This window comes from Peromyscus leucopus, chromosome 19 (assembly GCF_004664715.2).
Source record: "Peromyscus leucopus breed LL Stock chromosome 19, UCI_PerLeu_2.1, whole genome shotgun sequence".
In the NCBI taxonomy this organism is placed as follows: domain Eukaryota; kingdom Metazoa; phylum Chordata; class Mammalia; order Rodentia; family Cricetidae; genus Peromyscus; species Peromyscus leucopus.
Window position 1 is genome coordinate 28,949,882 of NC_051079.1, and position 25,666 is coordinate 28,975,547.

Sequence of the window (25,666 nt, forward strand, 5' to 3'; positions counted from 1 at the left end):
TGATCTGATCCATCCCCAACAAAAGGGGAATAAGAAGAACCAATGTGTAATTGCATTGTAAGTAATTCAATGGCTAAGAAATTTCCCAGAACTAGGGAGATGGTCAGTAGCTTGCAATTCAGCTTGTTGGTCTGGGCTCCATCTGTAGAACAGATGGTGGAGTGGATTGACTCCTCTCAGTTGTTCTGGCTGATACACATGTAAGGAAGCATGTAGGCATGTGCATTTGAGTGCACACACAAACACACACAGTAAACAGATTTTATTAATGTAAAAAAATGGAGAAAAGAGAAAACTGTCCTAAAACCTGGGCTGGAATGAGCTTTATGAGCTTGCTAATATCAGCAACAATTGTTTCTGTTTTGTATTTTTAAAATGCCATATAATTAAGTAACTTCAAAATTAATTTAGAAGAACTAACATCTTTCTGCTACTTAATTTAGTATTCATGACATATTTGTACCATATGTGGGTTCCCTAGAGGCCAGAAGAGGTCCTTAGATCCCTTAGAGCTAGACTTCAAGGTGGTTACAAGCTGTATCATGTGGATGCTAGAAATTGGACTTGGGTTCGATGAAAGAACAAGTACTCTTAACCACTGAGCCATCTCTCCAGCCCCCTAGGCTTTGTTTTCATATAACAAAGTTTACGTGATTATGTAACTTGGTCTAAACATGAAAGCAAGTTTTCTAAAACAGCTTAGCACAGCTTAGCACAGCTACTCCCAACTTTCCTTACCTCTTAAGAGGCTCTATCTAGATTGCCTTATTGCATCCAGTCCTTTCTCACTCTTAACTCCTGTTCTGCTTTTAGCTGCCTTTCTGGTTAGGACAGTTTGCATTATTTGTTCATAAACTATTTGTTGGAGTCTGCTCCCAGATTTTGAAGGGTTCTTAAGTGGAGGAGAGAGGAATGAGGAAATATCAGATAGAAAAAGAGATATAGCTGATGAGAAGAAAGACAGAAACAGCATAGTTTTGGGCGGCCCTGGGTCAATACCAAACAGCCTCATCTTTTATTGAAAAGGACTTTTTATAACATGCCAAGGGGAGAGGCAGAAAACCTCCCCCTTGCAAGATCAAAGCACACTGTACAGTCAAGTGTAGACCCTTCCAAATATTAGGTAAACATGCTTGTGGTCAAGTCATCTCCTTAAGCAACCCTGCTGGGTAAAGCAAGCCCAGATTCTCTAACCCTGAGAGAGTTCTTAGTAGGAAGCCCCTGTGGGTCTCCACAGTTTCCCCATCTTAATAATATAAAGGCCTCCTCAGACCCCTCAGATGGACTGTGCCTGTCTTAAGTCACCCTCTTCACTAGGCAGCCTTACCTGTCTTTGATATACAATTTCTGCCAAATGTACTCTGTCTTAGGTTGACAGCTAGCACAAAGGACTTACCTATCTCTGACTACTAGTCTCTGGCAAGGGAAGGTACAGAGTCTAACTCCATGCAACTCTGAATCAAGTTCCTGCTAAGAGCTTGCAAATAGCTGAATAATCACAGCAATACTCCTGCTCCCCATGGCTGCAACACCTCCCAGTAAAGGATGATAAAGATAGAATGGTTTTTTGGAATTGGTCTATGATGACTACAGAATTCTTAGCTGGACCAAAACCTTTTTAAAATCAAACTCTTGATGCAACTGAATTAAATAAATCAGTAAAATCCTGATGCAACTGCATCAAATCTAAAGACTACTTAGCATCAACATTAACAGGTTAACATCATAATTCTAACATAAATATTACTATACATATTTACAATTCTCTCAACCTTATATCCAAAAGCAAAGTCTCAACTTTGTAAATAGAACTATTTACACTTTACAAACTTTAGCAAACATCTGAAAGCAATCTCTTAATAGAACTCTTTACACTTTAAAGAAATCTCTTAATAGAACTATTTGTATTTCTTGCTAACAAAACATAGGGTACATTAACACAAGTTAACATTAATCCATTCAAAGAACAAGGAAATATTTTTTTTAAGATTTAAAGAGACTTAGGAATATTAACTCCTCCTTTTCTTCATCATTTTTTAAGCTGCATCTTGAGCCTGGGTAGAAAAAATAAATTTCTCCATTTCTACAAAAACAGTTCCATCTTTATACAAAAGTTTCATTTCTACACAAAACAATTTATGAGTCACCACAATTAATAGAGCATATATGCATACACAAAACAGTTCCATAACAATTGAACCACTCCTGTCCATCTCATTTCTTAAGTCTGGAGAGTTCAAGACAGTTCTGGTACCAGTCTTAAAGTTCCTCTGAGCACTCGACATCAGGGCCTGGCTTGTCAGCTGCCCTGAAGTCTCTGTGTAGCAGTCCAAGTTGTAATGACACTGAAGCAAATAGCTCCAAATATGAGGAGTCCCATAACCAAAACTTTTTTGATGTTTCCCTTGCATGAACCCCAGTTTAAACAAGCGTCTCGGAAGCCTCACTCTCAGTCACAGAGGCACTTTGTGTTAGCTTTCCCCTAGGCAAAAACTGCTCCAGGGCAAAAGCTGCTATCTGGCTGGTGAAGACCTCTTCTACAGTCAGCATGAACTGCTAGCAAACAAACTGTGCAGCATTTGTTGCTAGCTCCATTCAGCTTCTACAGTCCCAGTCTGTCTGTGCCTCCCGTAGCCAGCCCATATGCCCAGAACCCCAGTGTCCCAAGGTCCTGAGAGCTCTCTCGTATCTTGAGCTGCATGGTTGAATGCAACTCCACTGCTATGACCTATGGCTTTTAAGCAGTATCTCGGGTCTGGGAAGAAACCCAGCCTTGGCCAATTGTGGCCACGCCACCCTGGCTCTGTTATCTGCTTTGCTGGGGGGTCCTCCATGCACTGCTCTATGGTGGTGTTTTATTTGTACTGAAATGTGATTTTATTTGTATGTTAATAAATAAAGTTGCTTGAGGTCAGAGCTAATAGCAAGCCATAGCAGAGCTGGGCGTTCGTGGTGCACGCCTTTAATCCCAGCACTTGGTAGAAGAGCTAGGTAGATCTCTGTGTGGTCAAGGATACAGCCAGCATTGGAGACACACACCTTTAATCTCAATATCATAGAAGACCTGGAGGGTTGTACATACAGGCAGTGATGAGGCAGTCATGTATTTGGGTTTACAACCAATGAGAAGGCAGAACAGAAAGACTATATAAAGACAAACACACAGGAAGTAGGTCCCTTTCGTAGAGGTCTCTTGGCTTAAGAGGCTAGCTGCAGCAGGCGGTAAGGCTCTTAGCTCTGATCTCTTGTCTTTCTTCTTTGCATTGGTTCTGTGTTTCTTATTTAATAAGATGGTTGGTTACATCTACATTGCTCTGCTTGCCCAGCCAAATGTCACTTCCCAAGGTAGCTACCTGACTCTGCCTCATTCTGCTGCTGGGAGCTTGGGTTGGTCAGTTTCAGCAGTTCCCTCAGAGCTCTAGCCTGGCTGTTCAGCCTGGAGTACTGCTCTGCCCCACCTGTGCAGCTCCCTGGGTTCCAAATGTCTCAGCTGCTTGTCCGACTGCTTCTGCTCATGCAGCTGATGCCGCTTCTCCACCCAGGGGCAGTAGCCTCTCTTCAGGGCTTCTGCTGCTCACTGCTGCTCACTGTTAGCCTCTTCCACAGCATCTCTGTTGGGTTCTAGACGCCAGGAACTCTGGCTCTGGGTGACAGACCTGCTCTAGTCACTGGAATCCAAAGTCTCTGCTGTACTCCAAGCTGTTGCCACTTGCCTGCTATTTATCTCTCTCATGGTGCAGTGTCTCAGTTTGTCAATTGTTGAGCACAGCCTCAAGCCATGTCTCTCTGTTTGGCTGACTGCATTCTCCTCACTGAGGCTCGATCATGGCAGAAAGCATTCAAAACCCCGCTGTTCTCAGCGTCCACCATTGTTGGCAGCTTCTGGAGCTTCTGAAGCCACTTGGACTGTTAAATTCACAGTAACTGCTAAGTTCTAGATGCTTCTTTCTGTGTCCCAGGTCCCATCCATGCTTGGGAAAAACTACTCTACTCTAAATTACTTTATATTAACCTTTCACCATATTCCTAGACCTAAAGACTATATTCTCTACCTTCAACAAAACTTCTTTACAACTTTAAACCTAACTTAGTAAATAGATAGAAACAGAGAGAGATACTTTCTGCAGCCTAACTTTAACTACTCTGCTTTATATTTACACTTTTACTCTCAAAGATTAGAATATCACCACCTCCTTTAATTCATTACCAGGCATGCCCCCTGCTCCACGGTGTTCTTCCTCTTTATCCTCCATACCTAAGTCCCACATTCAGAGCATCATCTGTGGGAGCCTGCTCCCACCTTTTGAAGGGTTATTAGGGGAGGGGAGAGGGATAAGAAAATATCAGATTGAAAGAGAGACCTAGCTGATGAGAAGAAAGACAGAAATACAGAATAGCTTCAGGAGGGCCTGGGTCAATACTCACCAGCCTCGTCCTTTATTGAAAAGGGCTTTTTATAATATGCCATGGGAGAGGCAAAAGAAAGACCTCCCTCTTGCAAGATCAAAGCACACTGTACAGCCAAGTGTAGACCCTTCCAAACACCAAGTAAACATACTTGTGGTCAAATCATCTTCTTACACAGCCCTGCTGGGTAAAGCAAGCCCAGATCCTCTGACCCTGAATAAGTTCTCACTAGGAAGCCCCTGTGGGTCTCCACAATGATTCTTTTATTTTTTGTGTTATGAATAGAAAGAGAAAATTGGTGTGGGACATTAAAATATTAAATTCTAATGTCAGTTCAAAGTAGATGACCAAATATAACCTCATCTAAACATTTCCCCTCCAATAGGGATGTAGTTCAATCTTTTATTTGGAGCCACAGAAATGCTTGAAACATTTATAGGCAAAACCAAAACTAAGTTATCCTACCAGGAGTATTGTGATCTATACTAGAGTCAGAATAGAATATCATTTAATGATATGGTGAAATTAAGCCTGGCTCAGGTACACTCTGCAACAGAGCCAGACATGAGGCTTACTTACCTGAGAGGACAGTTAAATGTAATACACAGCACATAGGTAAACTGTCATGTGTTGTTTAAGCTTACACAGAAGCTAGCTCTGGAAGTGGGTAAACTTTTTCCTATTCCATTTTAGAGTTATGCATGTTTGTCTTGAAATGTCTCCAAGGCTTCTTGTCCAGGGACAGCCTGGCCCCCAAGCCTCTGACAGGGACAAAGAAAAATAGAAAAATAGCCCAAGAGTGAAAAACATTGTTCCCCTGTGATTCCAATAGACATTATTATTGGTGATCCCCTGGAATGAAAATGGCTGCAGTGGGAATGAGAAGCTCAGTAGTTGAGAAGTCTCTTGATTAGAGACCCTAATGTGACTGCTTCTTTCCAGTGGATTTCTGTTGGGTGTTATATGGCCATGATTTGGGGTTAACCTTACTTGTTCTCTCAATCAGGCTACTCCAGTTGTTTCTGTTGGATGTTGTATCTGATTTGATGATGTTTTGCTATCTATCTGCTGCTTCTATTATCTATTTCTTGCTATTAATTTTTTTAGTTCTGCTTACTATATGCTTAAAAAACTAATTCAATACTACATGCTTAAAAAAGTCATTCAAAATTGAGAGTTTAGTTATTCTCTGGGCCCCAGTAAGGAAGGCTGTTCAAATGACTTCTCAAAGAATTATACTGTGGTTATTAAAAAAAAGTAATTTTCTCTCAAAATACATCAAACAATAAACAATAAAATTACAGAACACCAAAACTAGTGCCCTCAAAATATCATTTAAATGAAAAAAAAAAAGGGCTGAAGGAATACACTTTAAATCATTCTATTAAGAAACTCAGTGTTTAAAAACTCAGTACATTAATTTGTACAGATGTCTAAGAAGTGGAAGTGGAGTTCTTATTGGGTAAATTTTAATTCTTGGTAATTTAGGAACAAATTGGCTAGTGAAGTCAAATTTGAGTAAAGTCACTGTCGTATCATGTACTTTATTTCAAACACTGATGTTGATACAATTCAGTTTTATACTACTAAATTCAGTGGTATGTAGACCCATTCAGGTTAAATGTAAAATCAGCATGTGCCAGGACTTCTACAAATGCTGTGGGAAGCCAGTGACCTAAAGGTGACTGTCAGGGCATCTCTAGCAAATAAACAAGTAAGGAGTTCCTTTTGAAGCATTCCTTTATGATGTGGGAGCATTTGCAGGTGTGGAGGGGACCTTGCACGCTTGGCAGGATTCCATTGCCTAAGATCAGAGGAACAAGGATGAGGTCATTGAGAACCACAGCAACGCTTTGTCCAGTCACAGATGAGGTGTGCATGTTTCAACAGATAAAAGACTCACAGGAAACCACTGGAAAAAGAAATTCTTGACATTTCCAGAATTTAAGTTCTGAGCTTCCAGGAATGATCGGAGAGCATCATTATGAGTAGATGCTGCATTCTGGAAACAAAGGATGTCATGACTAACACACCACCATTCATTCTGTCTTGTTAAGAAAGGACAAAGATCTAAACTGTCTGGCAACAGGAGACTGGGCAAGTTAAGCTTTCAAACAAACGAAGTGACATGTAGTCATTAAAAAGGGTTAAGTAAATTTCAGTGTTCAGGCTATATCAAAATTTCTCTTAAGTTTTTTTTTTTTTTAATGAAATGTTGAAATCATATGTTAAGCAAAAACAGTCAAAACAAACAGACCACATGCATGCTTCTAACTCTATGAAATATCCTGAATAGGCAAATCCAGAAAGAGAACTGACTAGTGGTTGTTGGGAAATAGGTGGTATGGTGTTGGGAGGGACAAGGTTTCTTCTGGGCCTGCTCTGCTTTCTATTGCTATTATATTCACCATGACCAAAAGCAACGTGAGGAGGACAGTGTTTATTTCATCTTACAACTTACAGTTCATGAAGGGAAGCTAGGGCAGGAATTCATGGCAGGGATCTGAAGGCAAGAACTGAAGCAGAGACCATGAATACTGTGGTAGCCCACAGAGGCTTCCTAATGAGACCTTATTCAAGGTCAGAGAATCTGAGCTTGCTTTACCCAGCAGGGCTGCATAATGGGATGATTTGGCCAGAGGCATGGTTGTAGGGGTTTGGAAAGGTCTATACTTGTTGGTACTTTGTGCTTTGATCTTGCAAAGAGAAAGGTCTTTTGCCTCTCCCCTTGGCATATTCTAAAAAGCCCTTTTCAATAAAGCTCTGGGTGACTGGGTATTGACCCAGGGCCTCCCCGAAGTTATCCTGTGTCTCTTGTCTTTCTCATTGTCTCTTTCTATCTTTCTATCTAATATTTCCTCATTCTTCTCTCTTCCACCCAAGAACCCTTCAAAAGGTGGGAGCAGGTTGGAGCTGGACTGCCACAGACTCCCACAGAACACTGCTTACAGACTTGTTCTCCATGGCTCACTTAGACTGTTTTGTGTTTTTGTTATATATATACATATATAACAGGATGACATCATCTACAGTGTGTAGGTAGGACCCTCCCAGATATTCCCACATCAATCACCAATAAAGGAAATGTCCCAGACTTGCCTCTAGACAATCTCATGGAGGTTTTTTCTCAATTGAGGTTCCTTCCTTCTTTCCAGAAGGACTCTAGCCTGTGTTGACAAAAACAAAAACAAAACAAAAAACCAAACCAAACCAAACCAAAAAAAAAAAAAAAAAAAAAAAAAAACAAAAACAAAAAACTAGCAAAGAGGTGACGGCGAAACTCTAGTGGAGGTTGTGGAACGAGGTGAATCCACTAAACACCTCCCACAATCCTCCTCTGCTGCTGTCATGCACCTGCCACCCTATGGCACTCATTGATCTGTCTCTAAAGATTGCCCCTTCCAGAAATGCACACCAGTGAAATATACTTACATTTAGACTTTGTTAGTATTGTTTTAAGGCTTATGTATGCCTGTATGCCCAAACAGTTTATCAACATGCCTTTTAAAATTCTGTAGTGATGTGCTAAATTTCACATCATGGTTTAACTGGAAAATGAAATAAAGGTGTTCCCATCTTGAATTTTAAAACAGTAAAATTAAAAAAAAAAAAAAACTTTGGTCCACTAATGGTGTAAAATAAAAAGACTATCAAGGTCTTCAATAATGTCAGGAACCACAAAACTGAAAACTACAAACACATTGTTACATTTGCGAGACATTTTCAGAACAGTATTTCAACTCAGAAAAAAAGTAACTTTGTTTTCTCTACTTTTAGGACAACCAGAATAATAAAACTAGATAAAAAGGAACAATTATAGGCACCTAAAATATTTTCAGTGAATATTTAGTTTTCTCATTTCTTTATTCTGTGTGCCACAAGTCTGAAATGACTTTGGTACATAATTTTTCACCCTGCAAGCTTTTTGAAGATTCAGTGTTAACTTCAGAAACAGAACAAATTTATTTACACAAGCAAGCCTAATTAGTTAAGCTCACAAAAATGCAATACCTGAATTTTAGAACCTAATGTGCTTAAGAAAGTGTTTGTGCTTTTAAATTAGAACAGCTCTATGTTTAATTAGTCCTCATTTGAGGAAATAATCATTTTCATGCATTTGCACAAACCCAGGACATTGTGCTCCGTCAGCAGATGAGGCTCTCATTAACTGGAGAGGGATTTGAGGCACAAGGCCAGGGGGAATTAGATCTGCCTGTGATGCAAAAGCCACACTCTTGCCACCAGAGCTCACGTGTCAGGGTTTTTTTTTTTTTTTTTTGTAACCATTCAGAGACATTTGTTAATTATACTTTTGACTAAAGATTCTGCCAACCCTTAAATATCAATAATTTAATAACTAAAACTCAATTTCCCTATTGCCTACTTCTAAGGGTTTAATGACTAAAGCAATAGCTTAAAACCCAAGTACTAGAAATGCAGTTCTAATCTAGCTTCTGCACCTGGTTTGGTGCTGAATAAGGGCAATTCATGGGTGGTAGAAAGGAAGTAGACTAGAGACATAAGACTAGGCTTTATTTAGGCGGCTTGAAAATAAACAGGACACTTTGGGGGATAAGTCAGTCTCATCTACACATGAAAAGCACCAAGAACCAACCCTTCCTTATGATACTGCCAATAACATCTTGTTATTCCCACTCCTTCACCAACACAATCCTAATTATACTTCAAAGAGAAAACATGCTTAATTCATATAAATATGAATGTACTTATGAGAAAGCCCTTTTGTTTCTTGCTTTTTAAATTTGGGTTTTAAAATATGCATGCAATGAGATATACTGCTTGATAAATTAAGCTTTTATTTCTAAAAAACCCTTGGGGTTTATAAAAATGGAGACCATGGAATAACTAGCAGCTAGGATCTGATGTGACATCTCAGTGAACACCAGGCAAGGACAGGTTGAATGTGAGGCATTACTTGAGTAGACCTACTTGCTGTATTTGACGTTGACAGGTGAAATCTCCCTCTTTCCCACTGCTCTCTATTCCTCTTCACTCCATTTTCTTCTACCTAAACTACCAGATAGTTCTCTAAGTATTGTGCATTTCATCTAACATGATGAATTCCAGTTCTATCCATTTACCCACAAAGGTATGGTTTCATCCTTTTCAACAGTCCTTATATAAATGTACAAAAATGCTATTATGAAACTCATCACTTCTGATTTCAAAAGATGAGCAAACTTTGTGTCTGCACATGAATAGTTTGTCTAACACCTAGTACGGTTCTTGAAAATAGTAGGCAATACACAATTATAGCAAAGATGTAAAATGTACATGTAGACCATAGGCATAATTAACCAACCACATGTAAAATATGACCTTGGCATGCACACAGGTATACAGGAATCACTTACTAGTGCAGACGTACTGCTTCACTCACTGAATACAAGACTAACAGTGAGGTGTGAAATGTGTCAATCTGTTGTCCTCATAGCAGCTTTCAATTATTCAAATGGTGAACTTTAAGCTATACTGTTTACCAAAAAGGCTGCCATACAACACTTATCAGACATACTATATTTCAACATATATACAAATGTGGTTACATTATATTTTTACTTATGAGTTTCGTGAGAAAGTGCTATACATGATTAATGTGCTAAGCAAATTATTAAATTAAACCATGTATCAGATGGAATTACATTATGTAGCCATTTTTATAGAAAAATAATTAAATGTTAAATATCTCATGTTGGTAACTTTTTGTTGAACATGGGAACAAATTGTATGCCAGTAGCATACAAGGACATTTAAATGAAACATAGCCAACACCAGCATAAAACCACAGAATAATGATTTAAATAAAAAAGGTTTTGATGAAGGGAAGCAATAAATGGTAAGAAAATGAGGTTTATCTGGGGGAACTGGGTAACAGTGGGTTAAATATAACCAAGTGTGAGACAATTTCTCAAGCATCATCTTCCTTATTCACTCTAAAGAGCAGCATATTAACAGAAGACATCGCGAATTTGCCTCAACAAGAACTATGTAAAATGAATCGAAAATGACAATGTTAGGAGTTCAAGGTCAGCTTGGGCTGCAAGAGACCCTGTCTCAACATTCACTCTCCAAAGGCAAGCAAACAAGCCAGAGAAGGGGGAAGGGACTACCAAAAGACTGGAGGCATGCTTCAAAAGTGATTGGCTGAAAGTGAAAATGTGCATGACTCACCGTCAGTACCTAAACCCAGAACATCAATAAAGGAAGAACCTGTGTGTGAGGCTCCTTTTCTACCTGACAACATATTCTAAAACACAGCATTAGCATTCTAGGATATTTTTCTTTTGGCTGCTGACCCCCTCTTATGAAAAACATGAGACTTCAGTTTCCATTCCATCCTTGCTCATAACTATTACTAAATACCGTCCAGAACCTGAGGTGTTTTAAAGCCAGGAGTCCACACACAAGATATACAGCATTTCCCTACAGACTCTCTTACCAGATGGTGTAATGATACAAACCCAAGTGAGTTTAAAATCAGGAACTAACACTGTCATTCGAAGTAAACTGCTTCTCGTTTCCTATTTGTCTGGTTCTACACTAGAATGACTTCTATTTCTAAAACTTGGTTTAAATCAGGAGTCAAAATCAAACCCTAATGAAAAAAAGACAGAGAATAGTAGTTTAGTGAAAATAAACTCAACAGCAGAGTTAATTGGGAAAATTTAATAAGCATCAAATTCACTGTACATTGATAACAGCAATACTGAAATTGTGAAATTTTAAATATTTTTTTTCTCAATAAAAAAAAAAAAGTTAGTGATTTCTTCTTCTTGGGACATGTGGACAAAACTAAGCATCATGTGGCCAGTCCAGATTAGTTGACCCTAATGTCTAAATAACTGTTCACATTTCATCTCCACAAGGTAGATTGTGAACTGCTTGTATCTCTGAATTTCAGCACAGATTTCATGAGACAATTTATAGGAATGTCAAATATTTGAAGTGTAAACTCAGAAAGCTCTGCATTGGGATTTTGTTTTGTTCAGCTTTACTTCAGTGCACTTAACTTGAGGTTACTGCAAGCATTTTCTTTCCTAATTCCTTGGAAAAATATTTCTGCAATAAGACTTGTTTCTTCTTTACTGTAACTGGGTTGTTTTTGGGAAAGATTATCAGCTTTGTGGTTGGTTTCCCATTTGGTAAAAATCTATCAAAAACATCATAATATAATTTGTGAGGAAAAAAGAGTTGTCAGAGGCTGCAGTATCAGGAAAGAAATTGTACTTCTTAGCTGTCTAGGAACAAGCACGTAGAGCTAGTCATCTGCAGGGGACTCCACACAACGTCAACTGTCCTGTACCAATGAACGAAAGACTTGTCTACTGCTGCTGCTTCCAGGCTACTGGTCATCGGCATGAGTTAGCTGCACTGCAGTGGTTTGCTGGTCCAATTTGAAGAGTCCAAGGTCCTTTTAGTGAGTTCGGCCCACTGATATCCACATCCCAGACAAATCAGTTCAGAAGATGGAAATCAGGGCAAAGACTCCATACAACAAAGCACAAGGATATGCCACTAAAAGTTGTTGTCCGTCCATAGCTAATGCAGAAATAAAAATTTTGGAAGCCGAAAAGCTACACCAGCCAATGATCGTCGCAGTGAGAAGAATTCCTACCATTCCTCTGCAGCAGGAAAAACAAAAAAACAAAACAAAACATGGGAAAGATGAGTAAGATTAGATACTGAAAACCAAACCAAACCATAGCTCTACCCTATTCCAAAGGAGGGATCTTTAATGCATTGTTTTGCAGAAGAGAACACAAGCACAGTCCCACACTACCACGGATTATGTGTGGAAACTGCAGGGTTAGCACATCTGGACAGCAACAGATCAGCCTCAGGACATTTCTAATCCACATACAGACATATGCAGAAACAAGTCTATTTTGTCAAACTCAGAAATGTACTTGCATAGTGACTTTAAGAATGCTCAACCATGTAATGTAGACAGTATGATTATCCTGCTCTTGAAGCTGCTTCCCTGCTTTGGTACTTGGGCTGGCTCCCTTTGCTGAAAGGTCAGTGCTTAGGATGGTTAGGATGCTCAATAGCTTTCAGCGTCTCTCTCCACTCATAGTATCAGCACTCCCTTGCCCTACTACTACATATGTGGTTACTAATCATGTTTCAAGAAGCCCAACTGCTTCAAGAATGATATAACCAGAATTTCAAGGAGGCTAAACATAATTTTATCATGAGTGAACTGAACTTTTCCATGTGTTATTTAATGATCACAACTATTCAATTCATTATTACTATGGCATTGGTAAACACAACACTAGTAAAACTCTTGATCAAAGGTAAAAACTGAGATCATATAGAAGACTTCAAATCTCATTTTCACTTTCATTGTTCATCACCCAAAACACACATAGCAGAGTTCAAATCTAGATGAGGCACAATAGATATGTTTGCTGGACCAGGGCTTTATCTCAAACTGAAAGTGAAGTAAATCCTACTACACAGAACTGGCCAACTAAATCTGAGTTTAAGATCAGTACTTACTGTAAAGAAAATACCACTGCAAAGCTGGACAGCAGGATCATGGGAAGAAGACAATACCCCAGGACACTTGCCACACAACCAAATGAGACACCTGTCATACTCATTAAATTTAACAAACAAAACATTCCTAAACATCCAATTGCACTGATCCCATATACATAGCCAAACTGGATTTTGCCAGCCTATGGGAAAAGAAAAGAAATTATAGGTTAGAATAAAAAGTGTCAGTTGGGCCTCATTTCACATTAAATGACACATGTATAAAATACTCAATTCACAAGCATCAAAATCTATAGAGGTATACTGGAAAGGAATAAAGCAGACAGGTTCCACACTCTTTTAAAGTTTTCATAGAATATATTTTGATCACATTTTTTCTCTCTCCCAATCCTCCAAGATCCTCCCCACACTACTCCATACCCTTTCTTTATCTCTTTAAAACAAACACAAATATACAACATATACATACACATAAACCCACAAAACCACAAACTTGGAAACCAAAATATTCAAATAAAAGACCAATAAGAAAATAAAACCAAACCAAACAATGCCCAAGCAAAAATATCACTGAGTTCCTTTCGTGTTAGCCTTCTACTCGTGGACATGGGGCCTGCCCAGAAATGTGGTTAATATACCCAGTGAGACCCTTTTCAATTGCATGTCAATCGCAGGCAGCTTCTTGGTCAGGAAAAGACATCCATATCTACTTCTCCCTTAGTGCTGGGACCCTATCTGGCTTGATTCTGTGCAGGCCCTGACTTTAAACGCTTAACTTTGACCCCACATTTCCCAACACAAGTGTTTCTTTCTATTTCTTGGTAGCATTTAAGCTTGACATACAACTGAACAAAGGAAGGAACAATCTAGAAAAAGTGGGAAGCCAGGGACCAAGCAAGAAGTGAGAAAACCAGATGAGCGCGATGGAAAGGAACTTTTTTCTTTTCATTCTTTTTCCAAATCCATGTTGGATTCTACAGTCCTTTGATTGAAAACAAAAGCATACACCTTGGAAGTTCTGCTCTTATAAAAGACATCAGCTAGGCGTGGTGGCAAAAATCTTTTACCCCAGACTCAGGAGGCAGAGACAGGCAGATCTCTGAGTTCAAGACTAACAAGATCTATATAGTGAGTTGCAGACCAGGTAGACAGTGAGACCTTGTCTAAGATAAAGATTATTGAATGGTTTTCAGACAGCAGTCATGAGCTAAATTACAACCTTCCCACATGAAAAAAACATTCTCATGAAAACAAGCATGCAGAGAAATCCCAAAAGAGGAGCTTTGCTTTGTGAAACTTTTGTTTCAACATTTGGGAGGCTGAGGCAGGAAGCTTTCTCTAGGTTAGAGTGAGACCCTGTCTCAAGACAAAAGAAAAGCAAACCGGGACAGGCTATGCAACAATACTTTGCAAAGCTAAGAGCACAGTACAAAGTGGAATTTACTATTTATTGTTGTAGCAGACTAAATCCCAAATGTTGATATTATAGGTACAAGACTCTACTCAGCTGCCTGTCTGATTTTTTTCTTCAGAACAAGCTGGCTGTGGTGGCACATCAAAACAACCCTGTTAGGCTAGTGGGCAGTACAGGGTTATTATCCACCAGCAGGATGTGAAGGATTAAACTGCCAGGTCAAAGGCCAAGTAGAGTGTTGTGTACAAACCCAGGTCTTCTGGCTACAGATCCCATTTTCTATCAATTACATTATTTATCTCTTGTAATTCAGATTGAGTTAAAACAAATAGCAACTTTTTCTTTCAATATACTTTAATATTCCTGGAGAACTGGGAGGTAGAATAAAAAACTTGCCATTCTTTAATATTTTAACTCATTAGAAATTAAAATGTACAGAAAAGCCATACAATAAAACACTGACCAAGGGCTAGACATCTGCGATGGTTAATTTTAAATCTGACAGTCTAGACTCCCTTCTTCTGGGAAGGGAGTCTCAATGAGCTGCTGTCTAGATTAGGTTAGCTGTGACCATGTCTGTGGGGGACTGCCTTGAATACACTGATGTGGGGAGAAGACCATGCTTAACGGAGGTTGACACCAGTCCATGGGTTTGTGTTCTGGACTACAGAAAAGGTGAGCTGAGCAGTGGGCATGAATGTATCTATTTCTGTCTACTCTTGGCTGTGAATGCCATAGATTATCTGAAGCTCCTGACATTTTGACATCCAGGCAGTGATGGATGGACTGTAACTAGGAAGTGAGGGAAAATAACCACTTCTCCTTTAGGGTCCCCCAGCCCTAAGGCCTCTGGGTATTTTATCACACAGCATAAACCAAACTAAGACAAGATTAAATAAATAAAACCACTATCTCTATTTGCTTTTAAAAGTACAACACAGTAAAAAATATTGTCAATTTCCTAAAAATAAGAAATTCTGATGTTTACTTTTTTATTATTTTCCCCTAATAATTGGACTACTTCTTACAATATATATATATATATATATATATATATATATATATATATATATATTTTTTTTTTTTTTTTTCTTTCTTTCTTTCAAACAGTATCTCAATATAAAACCCAGGCTGGCCTAGAATTCACAATCTTCCTGGTTCAGTCTCGCAGGGCTCTGGTTACAGCTGTGCTCTGTCTCCTACACTTTGCTTAAAAAATAAGTCTCTACATATGTTGCCGAATACTTCCTACTGACACAGAAATAAGGAATGGGTATAAATTCAAGAAACTCAATACATCCTACAACCTATCAGACTTGAGGCTCCAAATGTCTTCTGGCAGAATACTGAGCATTCCTTAGTCTTACCAGTAACAGCGTGGCTCCAAAGGCGAGGCAGAACACCACAGGCCCTGCCAGGTCGGTCTCATTCATAATGCTGCCGTCGGCCACTCTCAGGGGGTGCAGCACTGTCAGTGTTTTTTGCCAGATGTGATCAAAATTGATACCCAACTCTACGATAAAAAGAAAACAAGGAAGTCAGTTGGAATTTGTGATATGCCATTAGCAGTTATATAAATTCCCTTAAACATTTACATTTGAAAGCTCATTACTCCATAGAACCAGGACAAATAGCTACTCCTTCCATTTCAATAGTCTTCAAGCACGGGACACTCGTCTTTTTTTTTTTTTTTTGGTTTTGAGACAGCAGGTTTCTCTGTGTAACAGTCCTGGCTATCCTGGAACTCACAGAGATCCGCCAGTAGTCTCTGCTTCCCGAGTACTTGGATTAAAGGTGTGCACCACCACCACCTGGCAGCACTGGACACGCTCATTACCAATTTTACAATTTGTGATGTTTCTAGAATCAGTGTGGAACAGGGCACAAAACTAAATACACAGGAACACAGAGGGTGCAGCGATGTCAACGACACTTTACTCTCCTCTGGACCATTCTCCATGCTACGGAGTCTTCTGATGCCTACCTTCTGCTTTACAAAGGACAGAGGCACAGTGAAACAGACACACTCTACCTCATGCAGTACAAGAACATGTGGACATGGCTAACCAAAGGGACTCCTCACTTGGGGCTTCAGGAATACCCAGGTACCCCATGAGATTACATACAATTATGGCTCTAGGCATCTGTGTTCAGATTTCTATAGTGTAATTTGAGAACCACCATGTTTTTATGCAATCAACAGTTCTGTCAGTTTATTTCCACGTAGAACTATAAATACCATGCTAAGTGCTTTCATCCATGGGCAGAATATAATTAATAATCTGATATAAAAGCCAATGCTCACACTGTCATATTAAATATTAGTTCTTCATGGTCCATTCTGGCCCAATATAAACTCTCTTCTAAATAAGTACTGACTAAAGGCTATCTACTGTTTTTTCATAAAAAAGGACAACATCCCATGCAGGCTCCACAGCCATTGATCCAACTTTCTCTGCATGGCGAGACCATTGTGTAGCTTGATCTGCTTGGGGGGGCCCTGGCAGTAGAATCAGAATCCATCCCTGGTGCATAAGGGGGCTTTGTGGAGCCACTACCTATGATGGGACAACTTGTGCAGCCTTGAGGCAGGGGAAAGGACTTAGACTTGCCTCTACTGGATGTGCCTCCCCATGGGAGCCCTTGCCTTCTTGTGGGGGAGCGGGGAGGGGGAAGGTTGGGGGGAAGGCTGGAGGGGTGGGAGGAGGGAAAAAGGGGATCTTTGATTGGTATATAAAATGAATGAAAAAAATTTTCTTAAAAAAAAAGAAAGGACAACATCTCCAATTTAGGCTTTGCTCACTAACCAGCTGAAGACCAGAGCATATGCTTTACAGCTCTAGTCTCAAAACCCCAAATCTGAAATGCTCTGAAATGGACAGCTCTGAACACCAGTATAATATTCGAGGTGTTTTAAGCTAAGCATGATAGCGTCCGCCTGCAATCCTAGCATTTGGGAGGCTGCGGTAAGAGGACTGCTGCAAGTCTGAGGTCGCTTGGGTTTCACAGCAAAGTCCTGTCCAGGGAAAACAAAGGGAGGGGGTCATTTCAGACTTTCCAATTACAGATGCCAAACCAGTGACGTTTACAGAGAGCCTGGAAAATTCAAACTACTTTAAAATGGAAAATATTTCTGGCCTCACGCTTCTCAGACAGGGTCTTCAACCTGTACCGTTCCATCCTACCTTCTAACAAAGGAGGCTCCTCCTCAAAGCTGTCTCCATAGTACGTCTGAGGTGCAGTTGAAGGATAGGCCTGAGTTGGCTGGTAAATCTGCCCAGTGTATGTCTGCTGTGCCTGCATCATGTCTGGAGGGACAAATCGACCTTGCTGCGAGTAGTCATAGCCAGCATACTGCCTGTACATCAAAGGAAATTTGGAAGTTTAACTCTCAGTATTTTAACCAATTGACAGTTAGTATGCCTAGATTTTTTTTTTCTTGACAGCTAAAGAATGCTCGGTCATTTGCAAACCTCTTTCTAGGATATCACGAAGAAACAGTGCTGAAAGCAGGACCGACAGGCTGACAAGCTAAGGAGAAGGATCTCTGACAGAGAAGCCTCCCTTGGCTGTCAGCAAACAAGCAGACAAGCTAGCACCCTTTTAAACCTCAGGATGCCAACAAATAAAGACTTAGGTCAGGATTACTTTCTTCCCCTAGTGACAGAAAGAATGTTTCAATATATTCTGAAAGAAATGTATGCTGCAGATGATAAATGAAGGTCTGGGATGATAGACATGACTCCATTTTCCATAACTTGGATACCTATGGAATCATTATTCTGTCTTACACTTCATAGTATGGTAGAGTCTGCAAATGAGAAGACCTGATTAAAAAACATCAGTTTCAAACTGGAGGGCAGGAGGGAATCAAGCATGTTCTTTGTGAAAGCTTTCTGAATATAACAAAATGTTCTGAGGCCATCTTGTGTTTGAACTGTGCTTTAAAATTTTCAAAGAGACTGTACACTTACTGCCTTACTGAATCTACACCAAATCCCTAGTCTTCAGGAAGAACACTTTACCCTGGCATTTTAGTGACTAAGAGGGAACAGGACTGCACTAAAGCCCTGTCTGTAAGTACCTGTTTCATCATAAGTCTAGTGTTTCAGTGGACTAACCTATTATATACTGTACAAAATTAAAGTAATTATTTTAAAACGAAAGCCCTAAAAATATTTGGCCTACTTATTTTTGATTAGTTCTGGTTTGTTTGAAAAAGGCAAAAATGTAATGATAGCCATTAATATTAAGATATAAAAAACTAATTTAAAAATTTTAAAATTATCTTAAATTTAAAAAAAAGACAATGGTAAATGTTCAGCTATCCAAAGTCATTTTTAGAGATTCTAATACTACATACAAAGTATGCTTGCAAAATATGCAGTTTTGGCCACTCATGTGGCATTTGTTGCTGTACTATTGCAATAGCAAAAGGCAGAAAAATAGCTGTAAGTAAACATAACGTAACACGTGCATAAGAAGGTACTCTGTACCTGTTAAAAAGAATGAAGTAATTTTATGTATACTGATAAATAACAATCAAGAAATAGTAGGGAAAAAAGTAATATTAAAGATACTACATATTATGTACTTTATAGAAAATAAATGCACTTTTAGAACTTAGACTATCTCCAGAGTACACACAAGAACCTCTAACTATAGCTGCTGCTAAGTCAAGAAACCTGCTACTAGGGAGATGTAGAGTACTGGATTTTCATATAGACTCCGTACCTTTAAATATGTCGGACAACAGTTATTATTGATTGAAATTAGCTGGTGATATAATACTGACCTGCTGGCAAGCTGTGCCCACTATGCAATAATGACATACTGGTTATGGAAATAACTAACTACTTTCTGATTGGATGTGTGGCTTGCTCCACAGAACAGATTTCATGTCTGGTACCATAAACTTGATCAAAAGGCTATGGCTGGGGAGATCACAGGCTGTAGGAGGAACCTACTGCTGTTCTTTTCCTAAATGGCCACACTACTACACTACATTCTGAATATTTATGCTTATACCCATTGATTGGTGCTGCTCTAAGTTTTGGTCAGAGAATCCTCCCTTTTGCAGTCAGAAGTGGTTAATGCAGAGGCTCAGGACTAGTCAAAGTGCCAAGTATAAATAGCACTGAGCTCTCAACTGTGGACGGGCCACCTTTATCAATCTCCTAACACTCAAGGCTCAGAGAACTTCACAGAAGTAGGGAGAGAAAAAAATGTAAGAGCCAGAAAATGGGAGGAAAGCTGTGAAAAGTTGACTTCTGGATGTGACCTGGCTGTTGCAAAACAAGTCGACAGTCCTGTGGTTACCTGAACAAGTCTGCACAAGATCAAGGCCATCACAGATGCTACCATGGCTGGGGAGGGGCCCGTAAGGCCCTGCCCTTATAGGAAAGCTACTGGCAGCTGGTAGCTGCTGAGGGAATAGTCTTTTTTTTTTTCCAGGACACAGCCACCAGGTAAACTGCTCATGACCCAGTAGATGGCCACAAACCCATGTGCATAAGGCAGAACTAATTAGACTCAGGATGTTATTAATAACCATAAAAAAAGAGGACATGAAGTTGGGAGGGATGACTAGAAGGCACAAGGAGCTGGAGAAAGGTGGTGGTGAATAGATATGATCAACACACACTTTATAAATGTAACAAAACTTTCAAAGAACAAAAATAGTAAAATTTAAAAAGCAATTGGCTTTTTTATAAGTGTTTAATGTAATGTATAATTTTATAAGTGTTTAATGTAAATTGTCTCATATTAACTATAACCCTATGAAATGAGCCTACTATTGTCCTCACTATAAAGATATAAAAACTGAAATTTGGGTTAAAATAGTTTGCCACTGTGGTGAGAGGATTCAAAACCAGGTTATTTAACTCCAGAAGTCATCAACTCTTAATAAGTAATAAACACCTCTTCAAAATCCTTCTTTACTCACATTACTTCAAAATTACATTTTATATCTGCAGTTTCCCAGCTTTTCTGGAATGATAACATGCTGATTTATTATGTGCACACCCACTCACACAAGAACAACCTCTATCAGGATTAGCTAGTGGAACAAGGATAATAATTCTTTTCCTGATTTAGTCTAACATGCTGTTGTGTTATCTGTTAGCATTTCAGAGTTCATGACTCACAAGAAAATCTCCATACAAAGGTTTCTACAAGCTGATTAACTAGACTCTAGTTTATTCTTGGGAGACAGCAGGGAGTAGGAGGGAAGAAGGAACACAAAAGAAAATCAGAGAGAATAGTATAGTTAGCAGTTTTAAAATACTTTAGTCATGGAGCCTTAAAATCTACTGGAAATCAAAAGTATTTTGGGAGTTATTAACTATCAATATTTACTATCAAGGAAATTAGATGTTTAAAATATTTATTAATTCAGCCAGGTGGTGGCTCATGCCTTTGAGAGGAAGATTCAGGAATCTTTGTGTATTTGAGGCCTACAAAGAGAGTTCCAAGACAGCCAGGACTGCTACACAGAAACCCTATCTTGAAAAGAATAAGTAATAATAATAATAATAATAATAATAATAGTAATAATAAATTCATTTAAAGTAACATTAAATACATTACACTTTAGAATAAAATAGCTCTGGCTGATCTGGACTTACTATGTAGACCAGGTTGGCTTCAAACTCAGAGACCCACCTGCCTCTTGAGTACTGAGACTACAAGTGTGCACCAACACTCCTGGCCATAAATATTTTTTATGCTACATTTAAACTCAAAACAAAACAGCAGTTTTGAAAATTCAATTTGCAACACAGAACTTGAAACAGCATCAATGGACTTTTTATGCCCTAGCTACATTAAAATACAATGATCTGTCTTGCACTTTGAATGGGTAGCATTTCTCATATAATTGTGTAACATTACTGGCCACTTAAAAACATTAGTTTTATATATATCTTTCAAATATTGATATACATTCAATTCTAAACACTAGAAAATCACATTTGTTAAAATTGTCCCCAATTTCATGGGGGAAAAAAAATGTTCAATTGCTAGGAAGCTATTGATGATGAACACAAACAAGTTTTCCAAAAATCCTCATTTTGTCTGAAATCCTGAGACTGACCACTGGTGACAAGTACTAGCAGCTGTTTTCCTTGAAATGACAGGTTCACTTACTAATTTTTGAAAAATTATCTGTGAAATAATGAATTCTGAATAAACAGTGTGTCCATTATTTCAAATAAATATGGTCTCCACAAAAAGCAAGGGGCTCTGTGGGTAAATTAAGCAGCTTGTGTATCTTCCTAGAGACGGTGTAATTTCAGTATGGAAAAGGAGTGTTGTGTGACAGAATACTAAAGAGATGTGTACTAAAGGGTCAGGACTGAACAACAATCATGACTCTTCTTGCTTCATTGGGGGAATCAAATGAAACTGCTTTACTCCACCTCCCAAGTAGATGGTGATAACAAATACAACACCAGTTCCTTGATTCAGATTCAGGTACCAGCAGTGCTACAAACTTTTACAAACTTATCTTTGCAACATAAGTGCAACTATGAATATATTTGAAAGGCAGAAAATGCTTTAATATTGTTATGAAAACTATGTATGAATTTAGAAGATCTCTAAACAGATCCTAAGACTCCTGTAGAGTCTGGAGCTCACAGTGAGTACCACTGATTACAATCTAGAGGTACTGCAAGCAACACCACTCCAAAGGTGGGATTGTCATCCCATCTTCCAAATGCAGTGTGAAAGAGACAACATTGTGGCATTTACTACTTCCCCATCCTGCCAGGACCTGTTCTGAAAAATGGGAGTCACTCGACAGTGATTGCAAACCAAACTGTGTTAGGGCATTCCTGAATTTTACAGCAATGCTTTCACAGCAGGCAAAGTAGCATATGCTAAATCAACACTGTCATAAGCTCTGTGTATCAACAGCAAAGATAAAACCTCTTAAGACAGGTTGTCTACTTATGTTCATAAAAATGTTTCATAAAGATATTATCAGAGAAGTTAAAGGTAAAAATACAACAGGTCTCAGTCTCTGAAAAATAAGTGACTGGTATTACTACATATTTTAGGGGCATATCTAGAAAACTATATGGGAATATCTACAGCAAGGCTAGTAAGCCAAACTTTAAGGCAATCCAGATAGTATGCTATCTGAACCTAGATTTTCCCTAACAACTAAAGTTATCACTGATTTCTGTTAACAAGTTAGCAAAGTAAATAGATTAGGTGGCAGATCTATTTGCAGGCACATATAGAAGCAAATGAATCTATTTTTCAATAAAGCATTGGAAACTCACATGTATTGTTGCTTCTGTAGCATACCTTTTGTTTTTTTAAGCATAATTCATAAACCTAAATGTGCTAGCTAATAGCTATGGTTAGGTAAAATATCTCCACTAGGATGAAGCAATGCTTACTGACATCAGAGTTGGTTCGAATGGAAGCAGAATACCCAACAACAGGTATCTACATAACTGCTGTGTGGAAAAGCAATGTCAGATCATTGTTGAGTGTAATGAGAGGACAAGTCACAGACTCAAGTTTCAAAAACATGGTCAGGATACAAAAGCGGAAAGAGACTAACCTGGGAAATTGCACTCTAAACGGAAAACTTCTAATCAGTCTAAAGATGAAAGATTATTTGGTCAAAAAAAGGCTGACATACAGTGGCAGGCTCTTCAAAGTTCTGTTGTAGGATTTTCCAGGTGGACGCTAATCAAACTTCATTCATTTGCACACAAAGTTCTCACTAAAATATGTATTGTGATAAATGAGTGGAAATTTCTCTGAATGGTTTTTCTAAAATTCTGCCCAATTAACTGATTTGGAATAACTGGCATATAGTTGAGAATGTAACAGAAAGAAAAATCCTAATTCATAAAGGGTATTTTCATTCAACAGGTTAGTAAGCAGGAAAGTGCATACACACATAGTATCTACCTCTCTATGCCCCAAATTACGTAGATTAAATAATCTTTGGGTTATAAAAAAGATAGCCACAATTTTCTTTGTGCTTAAAAAAGTTTTGGCACATTTATTTACACATACTGATATAAACACATTCTAACAGTGCTTATATCTCATGGATTGAGTGGATTCATAGCTTTCCTTTGCTCTCATCCCAGAACACTCTTCAAGAAATTTGAAATCAAGATCTATAGATGGACACAGCTGACGCATACATTGTATGAAGTTATATGCACATGTATATGGGTATATACGAGTCATGCATTTCTGGAAAACAGACCCATTGTTGCTGTAAGATTCTCAGAAAAATACAAGACCATTTGAAACGGTGTAAGCACAAGAAATTCCTTCAAGAGAGAGACCAGGAAGATTTAATCTCATTATTCCAAGGGACTAAGGACATGTCTAGAAGAGACTAGCTGAAAACCTTCCAAGTCCCCAAACACCAGGTATCAGAGATGACCTTACTGTTAACAGTTCAGAACCTAAAGTCTCTGAATTCTCTTCTTCAATCATAAACTGATAACTTCTCTGGTACTAACTATAATACCCCAGTATGAGCAGTAATAAAAATGATTATCAACTGCCACATCAGTCACCCAGTGACTCATAGTGGGGAGCTTACACTGTAAACCTGTGTCACAGAGCTCTTTATATAGCTGTGGATAGAGTTTGAAAGTCACACTGGCTCACCTACCAAACAAGCTATCAAAAAAAAAAAAACAAAAACAAAAAAAACTTTAAATTTCAGTGACTAAACAGTCTTATATTCTAGGCACCTGAAGCACCCACCCAGACCGTTTGTAAATATTATTTCAACGAGCTACTTATCTTCTTTGGCACACTAGAAGTTTTTTTTTTTTTTTTTTTTTTTGAGACAGGTTTCTTTGTACTTTCGCTTTTGAATCACTTGTAGCAGGCTGCCTCGATCAAGAGATGCCTGGTCTGCTCGAGTGTGGGATTAAAGGCGTGCGCCACCACTGCCCGGCTTTTTTTTGTTTTTTAAGAAAATAACAAATTATAAACAGGGTAACCCCTTCAAACTCTAACCAAATGTCACGACAAAACAAAACAAACAAAAAAGGACATCAAATCACATTCCCGAATAGGAACAAGTTCACATATTCATTTTTTTTTTAAGGCAGAACCGGGCATTCTGAATACATTTGTCCGTTAATTATAGACTAAGTAAGTTGCCAAAGCTGAAAAGTTACTTGCTGTAGGGTCCTCCACTTCCTCCATAGTCATAGGACTGCTGAGATTGCTCGTCGATGCTGTAACTTGTTTGGTAGAAACCGCTGTTTAAGTTATCAAAGCCTGACATGGCCAACGATCTGCAACAGAAGAGGGAAGGCGAACACTGTTTACACCCTTAGGTCCTCCTTCACTTGTCTGTGGTCCTCGGCTGGAGGAGACAGAAAGCGTTTCTGTAACCGGGATCAGCATGTGGGGGTGGGGGTGGGGGGTGGGGGTGGGGTGGGGTGGGGGCGGGGAGAGCTGCGGCCCCAGAAGACCCTTGGACACTGCGGAGCTGACGGGCCTGAGGTAGGGGTGAGGTCCTGCCGAGGCGCCGCTTCACCCACCGAGCTGTAAAATAGCGGCGGCGCAGCACGGGGTCTTGGGAGGGAGTCGGGGGGGGGGGGGGGATCCGAGGGAAAGAGCACAGCCCGCGCCAACAGACCACGCAGCCGGCTCGCACCCACTGCTGCCAGAAGCCGACAGGGGTACACGGGCCGGGAACACTCACCCAACGCTCCGCCGCCGGCGGCTGCAGCTCCAGCGGCCCCTAGTAACCCCCCAAACTCAGTTCCAGACCCTGCAGGAGCCCTGTTGCTACGTGTCACCGGCCAAAGGACTGCTTCCGGGGCACGCCCGTCCGCGCAGGCGCGTTAGCAGGCTTTGCGCAGTCGGGTTCGGTTGAACTCCCGGGTCGTATGTGTGTGTGTGTGTGTGCGACCGGCGGGGGCGGGATTTACCGATGAGCGGACTTGATTGATTTGTCCTGAAACGGGCCAATAAGGGAGCGGGAAGCCGCTTCCGGCACCCGGGATCGCAGTGGAGGCAGGAGTGAGAGTTCTGGCGATCAGGGGCATAGTCGCTAGTTAGGAGGGAGCAGTTCTCCTAATGTTGGGCTGGAGGAAGAACAGAAACGCTGGGTGACTCGGGCAACACCTCGGATTCTCTGGACGCGTTGATTCAGGGGCTGCACTGAGGACTTTTTATCTGTTATTTAGTCGTTATAGCCGAATGGCTTTGTTTTTGTAAGTGAGTCTACTAAGTTCATTCTGTGTTAGCAGCTGGAAACTTAGTACTGTCTGTCACCAGCAAATACTAAGTGATACTCATTAGCAACTATTA

At 39.6% G+C, this 25,666-nt stretch overlaps 1 protein-coding gene across 1 annotated transcript; it reads right to left on the reverse strand.

Annotated features, from left to right (window-relative positions):
• Positions 1 to 9,678: 9,678 nt before the first annotated feature.
• Positions 9,679 to 25,196, reverse strand: Yipf5 (Yip1 domain family member 5). The gene is made up of 6 exons (XM_028858258.2): positions 25,056 to 25,196; positions 24,523 to 24,642; positions 17,533 to 17,705; positions 15,715 to 15,860; positions 12,934 to 13,115; positions 9,679 to 12,050 (listed from the first exon to the last, which is right to left on the reverse strand). The coding sequence occupies exons 2-6, from the start codon at positions 24,630 to 24,632 to the stop codon at positions 11,888 to 11,890; spliced, it is 774 nt and encodes a 257-aa protein (XP_028714091.1). The 5' UTR covers positions 24,633 to 24,642; positions 25,056 to 25,196; the 3' UTR covers positions 9,679 to 11,887.
• Positions 25,197 to 25,666: the final 470 nt, after the last annotated feature.

Excerpts from the sequence above, each read along its gene's own strand:
- Yipf5 (XM_028858258.2), bottom strand. The coding sequence starts at position 24,632 with ATGTCAGGCTTTGATAACTTAAACAGCGGTTTCTACCAAACAAGTTAC. Across the intron at positions 15,861-17,532 it reads GGAGCCTCCTTTGTTAGAAG|AGTTGGGTATCAATTTTGAT; the intron begins GTAGGATGGAAC and ends TTTTTATCGTAG. Across the intron at positions 12,051-12,933 it reads GCAGTGGTATTTTCTTTACA|AGGAATGGTAGGAATTCTTC; the intron begins GTAAGTACTGAT and ends TTCCTGCTGCAG.